Source organism: Tinamus guttatus, unplaced genomic scaffold (assembly GCF_059628265.1).
Source record: "Tinamus guttatus ecotype Peru unplaced genomic scaffold, ASM5962826v1 Tinamus_guttatus_pri_ptg000138l, whole genome shotgun sequence".
NCBI lineage: Eukaryota > Metazoa > Chordata > Aves > Tinamiformes > Tinamidae > Tinamus > Tinamus guttatus.
Window position 1 is genome coordinate 4,006,820 of NW_028288672.1, and position 13,013 is coordinate 4,019,832.

A 13,013-nucleotide genomic window follows, 5' to 3' on the forward strand; every position below is an offset into this window, starting at 1 on the left:
TATTCCCAAAGAGTAGAACTTTCAGCAGTGCAACACTTGGTTCAAACTAATCTTCACCATCTTTGATATAAAGCATTGTAATTTCAGATGCCAATATACTATGATATTATCTATAAAGCCACAGACTGGGTATACAGATGTTACATATCACCAGAAAGCTTTTTCAAATGTTTAAATTACAGAGAGATAAAGTGTCTGAAAATTCCAGAAAGATAAAGTGTCTGAAATTTGTATAGTAAAACCAACAGGAGGTGAAGGAAGTAACTCAATGATGTACAACAGGCAGAAAACTATATTTTTTATAATTTTATGAAAAAAATGACATTTGCTAAAACTAATGACATGAGCGTTAGTTTTTGCAACGTTGAGAAAGTATCATACTGGTATGAACATAAGTTTTCACTTGTCTAAACAAGAAAATATTCGTTGCAAAATCGATTTTCAAGCAATAAAACAATTGGCTGATGCTTTTAAAATCTCTTAGGTTTTCAGTTATCAAAGAGAGGGTATACCTGTACTACTTGATAAGAACAGTCTAAAAGTATGGGAAAACTCCTCGCAACTCTCTGGGAGAGAGTGAGCTGGCCCAGACCCAGGCACATTCATACTGGGAGGGCTTTTAATTTCTAGTCTAGGCAATTACAATGTAACTGTGTAGAACTTAACAATAAAATTCTAGCACCGAGGTCTAAACTTTAGCATTGTTTAATTTACTACTATAGATGTACTGTTAGAATATTATTTTTACGTTAACTGTTTCTCAGAACCAAAAGCCCTAGAGGTCAACCATTGTTGTTTTACCTCTGTGGTAAATTGTGTATTGAGGTGTCACTGGAAAATGTTTAGATGAACTGAAGTTAATTTTAGAAATATATTGAAAATATGCTTTGAAGGAAAAATCTGTAAGTTAAAAACTTAGATTATTTGTGGTTTGTAGCCTTAACAATATGTACCTCTTGAAAACACAAATTTTTGACCAATCTCTATTTACCTTCCTTAAAATTGTAACTATAATGCTAAAAAGCATTAGACATGGCAGAGCCATTCCTTTCTCTGCATAAAATAATTTACAGATAAAAGGGAATACTTACAAATATTATGTGAAAGGTCAAAATCAAACTTAAAAGTAGAAAATATCTGAACAGTGAAACCATTACCATAATTTAGTTTTTGATGTGTGGGTATATACAAATTCCACTGAGGCTACAAGATTTTATAGCTGCTGAAGCATCTAGGCTTTTATGAAAGTACATACCTTTCAAAGCGGATACACATTCAATTTGAAAACTATCATCAGATCTTCCATTTCTCTGAAAATTTGTGAAGACAGCTGAAATAATAGAGATAAAAAAGAAGAGGATTTGTTTTCCCAGTTTTTTCTTCAATGTACAGAATAATAACCCACATTTAAGGCTTGACATAGTAAGCAAATGAATGTGATATTTTCATGTTCCTGAAGACTTTGACTTTTTCTCTCAAAGGCTCATTTTAATTGATAGTTTTGTAAGGAATATTTTTTAAATTTGAAAACAATTATTTTCCTTGTTTTCTAACAGGACAAAGATTTGAAGACATTTTGTTCCATGAATTTTATATTTGGTAAATAAACTTGTTATATCAATATAAAATCATGACATGAGAAAACAATGGAGAAGAAAAACAATGATAACTGCAACCTCTATTTTTTTCAAGAAAAGGTGAATTTTCTTTTCACGGGTCTGGGTATAGAAATTTGTTGTGCAAAGAAAACAATAGGAATCCATCAGTGCAAGCTTATGGATGACAGGGTGGAGGTTCTGCAGCAAAGCAGGAATCCTTTTGATTAGTTATTCTAACTCAGCTACTGCTGGCATTGCAACTTTCCTGTCTTCACTTTCTGGTTTCTAATATGCTTACCTGCAGCCAGCAGGTAGTCCGTAGTGATTAAAGAGGGAGCGAGAAATCCATTCCACAGTGTTTTTTTCTGATCTGTGTACATGACTGTGAAACTGGAGATCTTGTTGTCCAATCAGATATTTAATAAGATGCCACACACTCAAAATCTATTGCAGTGTGCACATGCACAGCTTGAAAATGATGAGCTTTTTCTAAGTAGGTTTTGTGGGGGCAGATGGATGACTTTTGATGTTTTATTGTGACTGAAAAGACTCTTGCTGTGTCCACCATAATTGCACAGGGACTATTTTGCTCTCTTCCCAAATGCATGGGATTCATGCAGATAGTTGCCACGTGTCTTTATTACATCAAGTATCATTTTCCTTTTGGCTATAAATGCTCTGAGAAAGCATTTGGCAGTGAAGGTGAGTGCAAGAATGAGAGCAGAAAGCCATTCTGGGAAAGGAACGTTGCTGCAGTTCTAGTTAAAAATGAACTTGGCAGAAGGAGCGGAGAAGATTCACAGAGGGGAGAAGAGTTAGTGGCATAAAGCATCTGATAACAAGGATGAGAAAAATACTGAACTGTAATTCAGCCTTCCACAATGGTTCACACTCTGTTACCAGCGGTTGGAGAGTGCCTGTCTGGGTATCTCAGTAGTGTCGTTCAAACCCCACTATTAGATAACTTGGCTCCAGACTGAGGAGAAAAAGGTTGCTAGGTCTTAGATGCATAGAAAATTTTCAAGTTTCCAGAAAGGCACTAATTAAGTTTTAAGTACTTCCAAATTTAGTAAGCCATTAATGTGTGTTTTTTTAAAACTCATATTGAGGTGCCAGAATTTTTACAATGTCGCAATTTAGGTTCCAGAGTAGAAAAAAGAAAACAAAAAGGAAAAAAAAAAAAAAAAGAAAAATATAGCTCTAGAAAACTTGTCAGAAGATAAAAAATGTCTTAAATAGACATGCAATCATTATCTACTTTACCTGCTGAGGCAGTCAGAAGCTCTGGCATCAAGCATGGTGGATTCGTCTGATGAGGAAAGGGTCAAAGTCTTTGTTAGATAGGCAGCTAATGTGGCACAGTGTCTTTCTACATCATTTACAAGGGACGTTTTCTGCTGTGAGGGATCCACTTATGGAGGCAGAAAATGGTCCTGTATCAGTTCTGGGTTGTGAAGAAAGGAAGGTGCTTAGTTCTAATAATTTTTTATAAGGTAAAGGGAAGCAAGAATTTTTTTTCCTGTGATACTATGAATTTAGTTTTCTGTCTTACATCTTTTGACTGTCAAGAACAAGGAGAATGGATACAGCAATTTTTGATACATCTAAGAAAGGCTTTATTGGACAAAAAGGTTGTAGTTCAGAAGGGATTTTAGTGTGAGAAGTGCTGCTATTCATTTCTGTGTAACCACGAATTGTTGTGAAAAAAGACCTTTATGCTCCTATAATTTAGAGTAAGGTACCACTGTGAGACAGATAAAAAATTATTCAGACCTCATATCTTATTAAACTGAGCTACTTTTGTTGCTGCTTGTTTTTTAGGACAGCTAATTCTGTAAAACTATGGCTAGATATTGCTCTCAGTATAATAAAAGTAGTCAGAATGCAGAGCAATAAAAAGTTGTTGTCGTTTTGTCAGCTATGAAACAGAATATGTCACACAAAAGTCAAACCAACAATATGGCGTTGTGATATTTGCTGGGCTTATGCTTCATCTGCATTCAGAAAGGGGGATACCAAAGCTGGAAGATACCAACAAGAGACATTCCTGTCCTATATACAGATAGCCCAGAGTGGATTTGTGGAGTCGTTGTCATTATCTTCACATTATTAAACTGACCATTTGAAAAAATAGTGGGAAAAGAAAGATCAGAGCAATAGAGAATAGTGGTCACAGGGACAGACTCTGTCCGAGTTTACAGTTGCATGGAAATTTACGAGATTCATGTACACAGGAATGTGTGTGTGTACACACACAAAAATAAAGTACGTACATTCAAACCCTTCCTTTCAAAGACTGGCAAGTAGCTTTATGTCTTCTTTCTCATTAGTTTCATTAAAGAAAAAGCGGTAAGAATGATCCATACAAAGTAGCATCCTGAGGCCTCTCGAGTCTCTAAAGATTATATTCTCTGTTTTAAAATTGTTCTTTCAAAAAATTCCCAGCTGTCTCTAATGCTAATACTTCAATATATCTAGAGGCTAATTTAAAAATGCACAAATCATTATAAATAAATCCCATTGCATATGAATTGCAATCTACAACATGAAAGAATCTGCAGTTTGATTTTTGTTTTAAACAAGCTTACGTGTTGGTCATTTCAATTACATCCATAAAAAATACACATTAGATATAATGATATATAAAATACCTGCTCTAAAGTGCATTGAAAGCCCTGGATTCTCATTATTGCATGATCGAGTTTAGAGTTTGGTTTCCCTTTGAATCTTATTTGAATATAAAACTTCAGGCAAAAACTGTTTTTCTTACATTTACAAATGTAAGTATTTGGTACACTGGGACCTCTTATCTCAAATAGACCTTTGAGATCTACCGTAATGGAAATGTGAGTTACTACTATGTTTATTCCTACTACATGAATGTATATATTTAACCACATAACACTCAAAAGTTCTTAATTTGTACTCTCATGTACATGAACCTTTTTTCTCTAACTCTTATACTGAACCACAAGAGAAAAAACAGTCTTATGCGTTGGATATTTGATAAGAACTTAAAAAAATGCTCAGAGGTCAGTCATTTTTACACATTTCTTTGGTGAGGCTCAACTATTAACTTGATATCTATGGATTTGAATTTTCAAAAATAGCAACTCTTAAAAAAAAAAAGTCCAATGGAATTTTCATATGCACTACAGTGAATTAAAAGTCTTACTTGCACTGATGTCTGTTTTGAAAATCCTATTAACAAATGTCTATCTGCACTCTTAAAAACCATGAGACACCACATAATGCTGAACCTAACCATGTAAGCCACTGCTATACCAGTTTAATTGGAGATCAAACAATTTACAGGGAAACGATTTTGTCATTGGTGCCGTTTGTATGTTACCATGCATCTGCAGAGTTCCTTCCACAGAAGTCTGAAAACGCCTGCTTCTTAACATAGTTTTCTGAGGTTACCATTAAATGTGTTCATGCAAAATGTAGGTCAAGATCTGCTTTCAGGCACACCACTCTCCATTCAGAGATGGAAAGGAATGAAGTTAGTTCATTGATGTAAGAAAAGACTTTATAGTATGCTTTTTTGATGTATTAGATTGATGTATTATTGAAATTAAGCAATTTGTTGCCTATCACTTTTCTTAGCACAATGGGAAGTCTCGATTTATCTTATCTGTTTCATGTGCATAGCTGTCTGTGGAAACAGGTTCAAGCTCTTACAGATTTTGAAGCAGAACCAGTCTTTTTTAAGGAGTAGATTGGAGTACTCCTCAGTTCACAGTAAGATCTGGAAGGTTTTCTGCATGAATATATTGCTTCTCCACAGAATGGTTCAGAGTGAGACTTCACACTATAGAAATACATTTGTCACATTTCTCAACTGACTACTTTGAGAGGAGAGTTTGTGCTCTCTAAGGAAAATCAGCTAATGAAAAACTTTGTTTATATGTTGCAAATGCATGTGGAACTGCTACAGTGACTGCACACTCTCTCCTTACATCTCTGCTTTTCTGCCACAGGGTAAATTAACTGAGGCACTTATCTTTAGACCCAATTGATATGGAGTTTCTTGCCAAAGAGTCAGTACATTACCTTCAGGTTAACATGATAGTATTGACGAGTGCTTAAAATCATGCCTTATTACAATGTCAGCAGATGCTCTTGAACAGATTTTATTCTGTCTTACCTAAAGGATTCAGTATCTTTTAGCGACATTATTACAGAAAGAATTCTTATTATTTTAGCAAACCATGCAGAATTGTAACTAAAATTGTTGTCTTATATACTTTTAAGGGAAATAAATGTTTAAGAAGTACAATAGCTATGTGTTTTTAATATGCTATCAGAATACTTCTTCAAATTAAAAAATAAATCCTCTTCTTTCTGCTTTTTTCACAATGGAATGATCATTGTCATTTCCTTTCATGGGACTGTGGAAGGTTAGAATGCTTCTATTCAAGGTAGATGATAATGAACAATAGACAAACTCACTCTGAAATGGCAAGATTTTTCCTATCACTATAGGGAATTGATTTCCATTGTAAACTGTTTCCTGGTTCCCCTATTTTTTGATTTTTTTATTTACAAGTTATGTGGCATATTAACATATTTATTATATGCCAGAGCATTGTGGCAAGAATTCAACAGTAATGTAAAAATGTTAAAAACAAAACTGCTACCAACTGCTACCAACAACATAAAAAAAAACCCTCCAACAAACTCAACAAAATTGAAGCTTCACTATGGAGAAACTCATTTGCTTGTATACTTGAAATGCAAGTAGTATATCAAAGATTTCTCATCCGAACAGTATTATACCTGTTGCCATTTGAACCATGCAGCACACACTGTTGAAATGTGAAACTATTGTAGAGGCTTCTGTGCATTAAAATAGATGATAAAAGGCTACCTTATTGTCACTGCTTGTATACTGCCCCTGTACAGACATATTTGTCATCTGAAAGTGCAGTTGCTACAGAAGCTTGATTATGTTTATGGAATGAATAAGCATTATGTGTTTCTACCACCTTCTCTTGATGTTAAATATATATATATATATAAACCTATATTTGTCTACAGTTAAAGACAACTTAAGTAAAATCCTTCTGATGTATGTTCAGAAAAAAAAAATTCCTTGATCTGCTAGTATTTTTAAGATAGTTTGCCTTTATAGGTTAAATCAGTATTAAAACAGTGATTTTGTTGTTGTTGTTTCTTTCTTTTCCCAGATGTACATCCAGACTACAACGCTTACTGTCTCCATGAGTTTAAGTGCTTCTGTGTCTCTGGGCATGCTCTACATGCCCAAGGTATATATTATCATTTTTCATCCAGAGCAGAATGTTCAAAAAAGGAAGAGGAGCTTCAAGGCTGTAGTGACAGCTGCCACAATGCAGAGCAAGCTGATCCAGAAAGGAAATGACAGACCAAATGGCGAGGTCAAAACCGAACTGTGTGAAAGTCTTGAAACCAACAGTAAGTCATCTGTAGACTTTCCCATGGTCAAGAGTGGCAGCACTTCGTAATAGATGTACGTTCACTTGAAAGCACATTCTTTTAGTTTTTTTTTTTTTTTTTGGCTTGTTTGGCATGAATCCAGAGATGTGTCAGCATTCATGTACGCAGAAATGCCTAGAGTTGTTTCAAAGTGTTATCTTTATAGGTAACAGGAGGCTAGGAAAAAAAAACACAAACAGATTTTGGAAAGCCACATCTTTTTAAAAACGTGTGTTAGCTAGTGCTGACTGTTGTGCATTGCTGTGCCATTTGCAATGCGTCCATGATACGCCTTGTTGTCATCACTGTGTATTCAGAATTTAAAGTAAAAACATTATTAACAGTTTTAATTGTATTTTTTCAGCAGTCTTTTAATTTGTATAAGTTATATAGGGTAATAAAAATATATTTTCTTGACTTTTCTACCTTGATTTAATATTTGTTGTTAACTTGTTCATACATCACAATTCATGAGTGGTACCATTGCTCCCCAGAATAACACTTTCCATCCAAGTCTTTTTTCTAGTCTTCTTCATCTTGGTAAAATAATGTAGTAATTCATATTTGGCTATTGTCAATAGTTTGACTATTATATGTTCTTATTTGCCATGGAAATGAAAAGAAGTTCTTTCCCATGGCAGGAAAGTTCTTGAATCTTGGCACATCTCTAAATTGCTCTGGTATGGAAGATAACAGTGGTTATAGCTTCCATTTCACTACATGATGTACGGTCTTGTAAAGTGGACTTCAGAATTGTAAATATGTATTTGTTTGTATAGAGATTGTAGTTTTATCCCACAGTTAGTAGTCAGGGAAAATCAGTTTCTATCAGACATTGGTTCCATATCATGGACAGCTAGTCTTACAGTTAAAGACTAATTTTTTAGTCATTTTATTGAAAATGAGTTTTATGAATCCTCATTACTTTTTATGATGTTGACGGGAAATTGAATAATGCTATGTCACTTGTGCACATTCACCAAGTTTACATTGTACTTATTGTACTTATTTCATAAAAATTGAACCCCCCACTGAATTCAATCAGCATTTGCCAGATTGAGGCCCAAGTGAAAACAGTCCAAAGGCTTACCATAGGATAGTTGCTGATGCATGGAGCATACTGAGTGCAAACAAATTAACTTTCAAAATCTGTGACCCTTCAAAATGTATAAATCTTTCAGGGTGAGCCATGGGTTCAAATTAACACATATAGCAGAGGACAGAAGGAGACAGTTGATGAAATTCCTTCTGGATTAAGTAAAAGAAAGAAAATATGACAAATTCAATACTTTCACAAATCTTCAGAAGCCACCAAAAGAAAATGCAGAATGAAAAGAGAAATGGATTTTGCTGACTTTACAAAATGATCTGCTTCTGCAGAAAGGTCAAAGCAGGGCTAGCAAAGTAGTAGCAGCAGGAAGAGAATTAGTAAGAGTCCTATGTATTGGATGTTTATCTACTGCACCTAATTAAGAAATGCTGTGTCTGGGATTCTTTAAACTGATTATGTAAAATTAATGGGAACAGCTGCTCTTGGAAGCAGGTTTACTTCTCCAGTATTGTGATGTACACAGGGTAATGCTTATTTTCTGTACTCTTAATTTGTTTTTAACAGTAGCCTGGGTGTATAATCCTAAATTCACTAGGAATGAGTATCCTGATGAGGCTTTGATCCATGCAGGCAAAAATTCAGAATCAAGTCATTTGTAGTTCAGGGAGTTGTAGCTGTGTAATTAAGCTCTTGGCCAAAGATGGGTTTTGCACTTTTTGAAATACCTTCTGTATTCACTGGATTTGAGTAACTTGCCTCTTTTCTGCCAAAAGAGTTACTTTCAAAAAAAGCTTTTGAAGGTTCCTGTGTATTTCAGTGCACATGCGAAACAAATGGTTTTCACTAGGTTTCAGATTCTCGACACAGAATAATTTCTTCTACCATGCAAGGTAGATTCTCAATAATAACATATGAAACTGATCTAGAAAAATCAGCGTAGTATCCTAGCACAAATACTTGTTGTGATAATGACACTAAATAAGAAATTAGATGAGTAATTCCTTTAACTTTTAACTTTCAAACGGAATCCTAAATCCAAGAGGAATCCTTTCTCTCTAGATCATTCTCTTGCATATAATTGTTTCTTGCTCATGTTGTGTACCACAGAAATAGGCCTCTGTTATGTGGAAAAACATATAAATTCTGTGGAAAATACTGTATCTATCTGGGACACATAGTGAAGAAAAAAGATTCATATGTAATTGTAGAGTGTATAACAATGACAATTGTTTTAAATGTATATAGGTCATCTGATTTCCTGTTCTTTTTGTTTCATTCCAACATCAGTGTAGTTACTGGAGATAGAAAGATTGTTCCAGAAATATTCTGAGCCAAGGTGGTTAATTTTTATGGCTATCTGAAATTGCAAAATATGGTTCATATTTTTATGATAACAGTCTTAAAGACCAGGACACCAACTGCTAAAGCTTTGGATCCTCAAAAAGAAACTGAAAGATTATTGCAATGCACTGTAAGGACACTTAAAATATTTATCAAGTGATAAAATACTTGGACATAAGATTAGATTTATCACATTTTGAACTAGCATCTACACTGGTTCTCCTTGCTATCATTTTTTTTTACAGTGACATCACTCAGAAGCACACAGCCAAGTTATAGCAAATTAATAAATTACTCTAAGTCAGCTGATGTATAGTAAATATTTGTATGCTTTGAGCTTCTTCCAAATGTCCTCACATAATTCAGTTTACTGAGTTATGATAAATGTTATATCGCTGGAAGCTAAAAGTATACACATGAAAAGTTACAACAGAACTCAGTTGGTACAGGGTAATGTGTTAAGATAGCTTAATTTGATTACATATCTGAGCCTATATTCAGAATGAGGGCAAAAATGAGGGTCTGCTCTCTCCAGCCTTTTGTTCCCAAATGCACGGAATTTGCAGATGTGTATTTGTTGTTTCTTAAATGGGCACAAAATCCTTTTATGTTCTAAGGAACATTGTGCCATTTCAGCACTCCTGTGTTATTCTCAGAAGCAACTTAAAAGGCCAAAGGGAAAACAGAATCCTCTCAAACATCCAGCTGTGGGAGCATGGGAGAGTTCAGATGGGAGCAGTGCATCCCATCTGAAAGATCTGAAAGATGTAAATGAGGCTATATTTGCTTCAAGTGTCCCAATACATTCAAATAAAGCTATTTTATGTCAGTACTGGAATACTACAATCGCTCAGAAGATTTATGCTGAAAAACCTTGTGTGCTAAGAACCGTCATTTCACAAATTAGCTCTTCCAGACTCAAAATGTTTGAGCTACCTATGCAGGTGGGAGTAAGAAACTCTGTTTTGCAGCTTCCTTTTGATTATCTTTTCTTAAAAAAAAAAAATCCAGTGACATGTGAATTATAATGCTCTGGCTCTCCTGTGTCTTGTAAAATGGCAACTGCAAGATTAAAATAAAATTCCTCAGAAAGATATTCCTCAGAAACCCAAAGAAAATATGAAGAAGAACCAAGCAGCAAACATTATTTATACTATCTAGTTTTATTTTGCATCAACTTTAGTGAGAAAAGTTGTAGGAGAAGAAACACTAATTTCTTAGTTTCTGTAAATCTGTTCTTCCAAAATCATCACCGGATTGTTGATTTGGATTTAGGAGACGGTATGAAGAATCCTTTTCCTATCTCAGCTGTTTTTATCAATTTTTACATGAAAAAATGAAAGAAAACAGATATGAGAATAGAATAAAGAATCTACAGACCAGACTGTTTTTGTGCCATCAAATTATTTTCATCCTGCCAGCTGCAGTCCTCACTGTCATAAGCAGAACATTACTATCGCAGATGGAAGATAAGATGTATATGGGTAGCCAAATTTTAATTTGTGCAGTGTATCAATCATAGCCCTTATATTAGAAACAAAAGAGAGACTTGTTTCCTCAGTATTCTGATCTGCCTTATGCTCACCTAGGTTAAGATCAAGTAATTCTTGCCTGTGAATTCTAATACCACCATTTCCCTCTTTCTCCCACTATGTGAACAGAACAGTGGAGACCTGACCCTATTCTATTATGTAAAGGGATAGGAGATAAGGGCTAGAAGCCAATAAAAACACTACTATTCAAGTTTCATAGTCAAATTTTACAACGGTAAAGGTGTTTAACCTTCCTATTCTGAATCATAGTGTCAGTTTTAACAAAAAGATAAATATTTGCCCGACCATCAATGAATATTAAAACTGTATGACCACTCTAAAATATAGCCTAGGCTTCTCTTATGCATTTCCACTGTCTTGCTTACATGCAGATGCTTTGTATCCAAAAGCTCACCAGAAGACACATGCCTTAGACACTAGCTACCCAGCTGCCCTGACTTTGACACGTGTTTCCGACTTTAGACTTTTTCCCTTCAAGGGTCAGGAGATATGCACAACATCCCGGTTGGACTGCCCATGCAAGTTGTTTTCAGTTGGTATGAAAAAAAGGAGAAAATCTCTAGATCTAGACTTAAGAAACTATGAAGATGGGCTGAAATAATATCAAGCGAATGATATGTTGAAATTTACAGGATACTTACAGGAGAAATCTAACTAAGATCTAACTAAGCTTACCACCTAAGCACGTGCTTAAACTTTCTTACATAATGCCATGAACATGGGCATGGGTGTTTCGAAATAGAGTTGAATACTGGCTGACTTCAAATGATTTTTCTCTTGCTTCCAAAAAATCTGATTTTTTGTTTGTTTGTTTGTTTTTGGTTTACAGCTTCCTCCACGAAGACAACTTATGTCAGTTACAGCAATCAGGCAAACTGAGCAGGGGTGACATTCACTGGAAGACCTGCAGGATGGGATATTACAAAGACTTCCACCATCAGAATTCAGTCTTGGGAATATCAGTAGACTATTTTCAGATCAGTATTCAGTCTCCTGAAGGACAAGGATTAAACAAGAGGCAAAAGCTACAAAGAGACAGGGGAAGGAAACGCGCGATTTTATCTCACATGGAGACTGAGTGTATAACTTCTGAACTGTTCACTCACAAAAGGAAGTAAATCACAAAAGGAAAACAAATGTTAGCTTGTGAAAAAATGCTGTTCAAATAAACCATGTCTGATGTTATATTTGTAAGTACTTTTTTGTGATTGTGACAATTTCCTTTCCTGTCCTACATTGTTCAACTCGTATAAGAAGATGAGTTTGTTTCTTGTGATGGCTGACTGAATTACGTCCAGGGTTATGCTAAAATAAATGCAATGGTCAACGCATGCTAATTTTTATACAAAATAATTTATTTCTAATAATAAAGGAATGTTTTGCAAATGTTGAGACTTGTTTTGTTGCAGTTTTAAGGAAAAAAAAAGGACCTTATACTGTTGTCTATTGTTTGTTTAGAATGTGCAGTAAAGGTGGGTGTACAAATAAAATAATAATCATGGCATCAGAAGAATGCAGTGTAAACTATAAGCATGTGTGTGTGTGTTTGTGTGTGTGTGTGAACGCATGTGTGTATGCATGTGCATGCCTCCACGTGCGTGTGTGTGTGTGTATGTACTCACAGTGTGTGAATTTATTTGTTCAAAATTTTGTGACTGTAATATACTTTATAATGACAGGATTTCTTTTCTTCTCCACGCCCTCACAGTAAGTGTATTTTATATGTTTGTAAAGCAAGAGTCCTGATGATAACTATTTTGTATGATATATTATATTTTTGAACCCTCACCAACAGTTCTGATCCTTTTCATTTCTGAAACTAACAGTATGCAAGACCCTGTGTCATCTAGGCTGGATCAGACTAAAAGTCAGTTCAGCTTAGTATCCTGTCTCCTGATGGGGAATATAGTAGATGCTTATCTCAAGAAAGGTGACTGAAAAGGTGACAGGAGAAAAAAGAATGGGAAATTTGGAAAGCAGTAACCTAGTGGATATGTGTGTTATTGCCTT

The 13,013-nt window shown here is 34.8% G+C and overlaps 1 protein-coding gene across 2 annotated transcripts in view; it reads left to right on the plus strand.

The window, feature by feature from the left end:
- Window positions 1–12,389, plus strand: part of GRM8 (glutamate metabotropic receptor 8) — a 318,278-nt gene extending 305,889 nt beyond the window's left edge. The window contains exons 10-11 of one of the 2 annotated variants that reach the window (XM_088521883.1): window positions 6,791–7,092; window positions 11,833–12,389. In XM_088521883.1, coding sequence (XP_088378009.1) covers window positions 6,791–7,087 — 297 coding nt within the window. In that variant the 3' untranslated portion in view covers window positions 7,088–7,092; window positions 11,833–12,389. The remainder of the gene's footprint in view (window positions 1–6,790; window positions 7,093–11,832) is intronic. The other variant, XM_088521882.1, reaches the window with a different exon arrangement.
- Window positions 12,390–13,013: the final 624 nt, after the last annotated feature.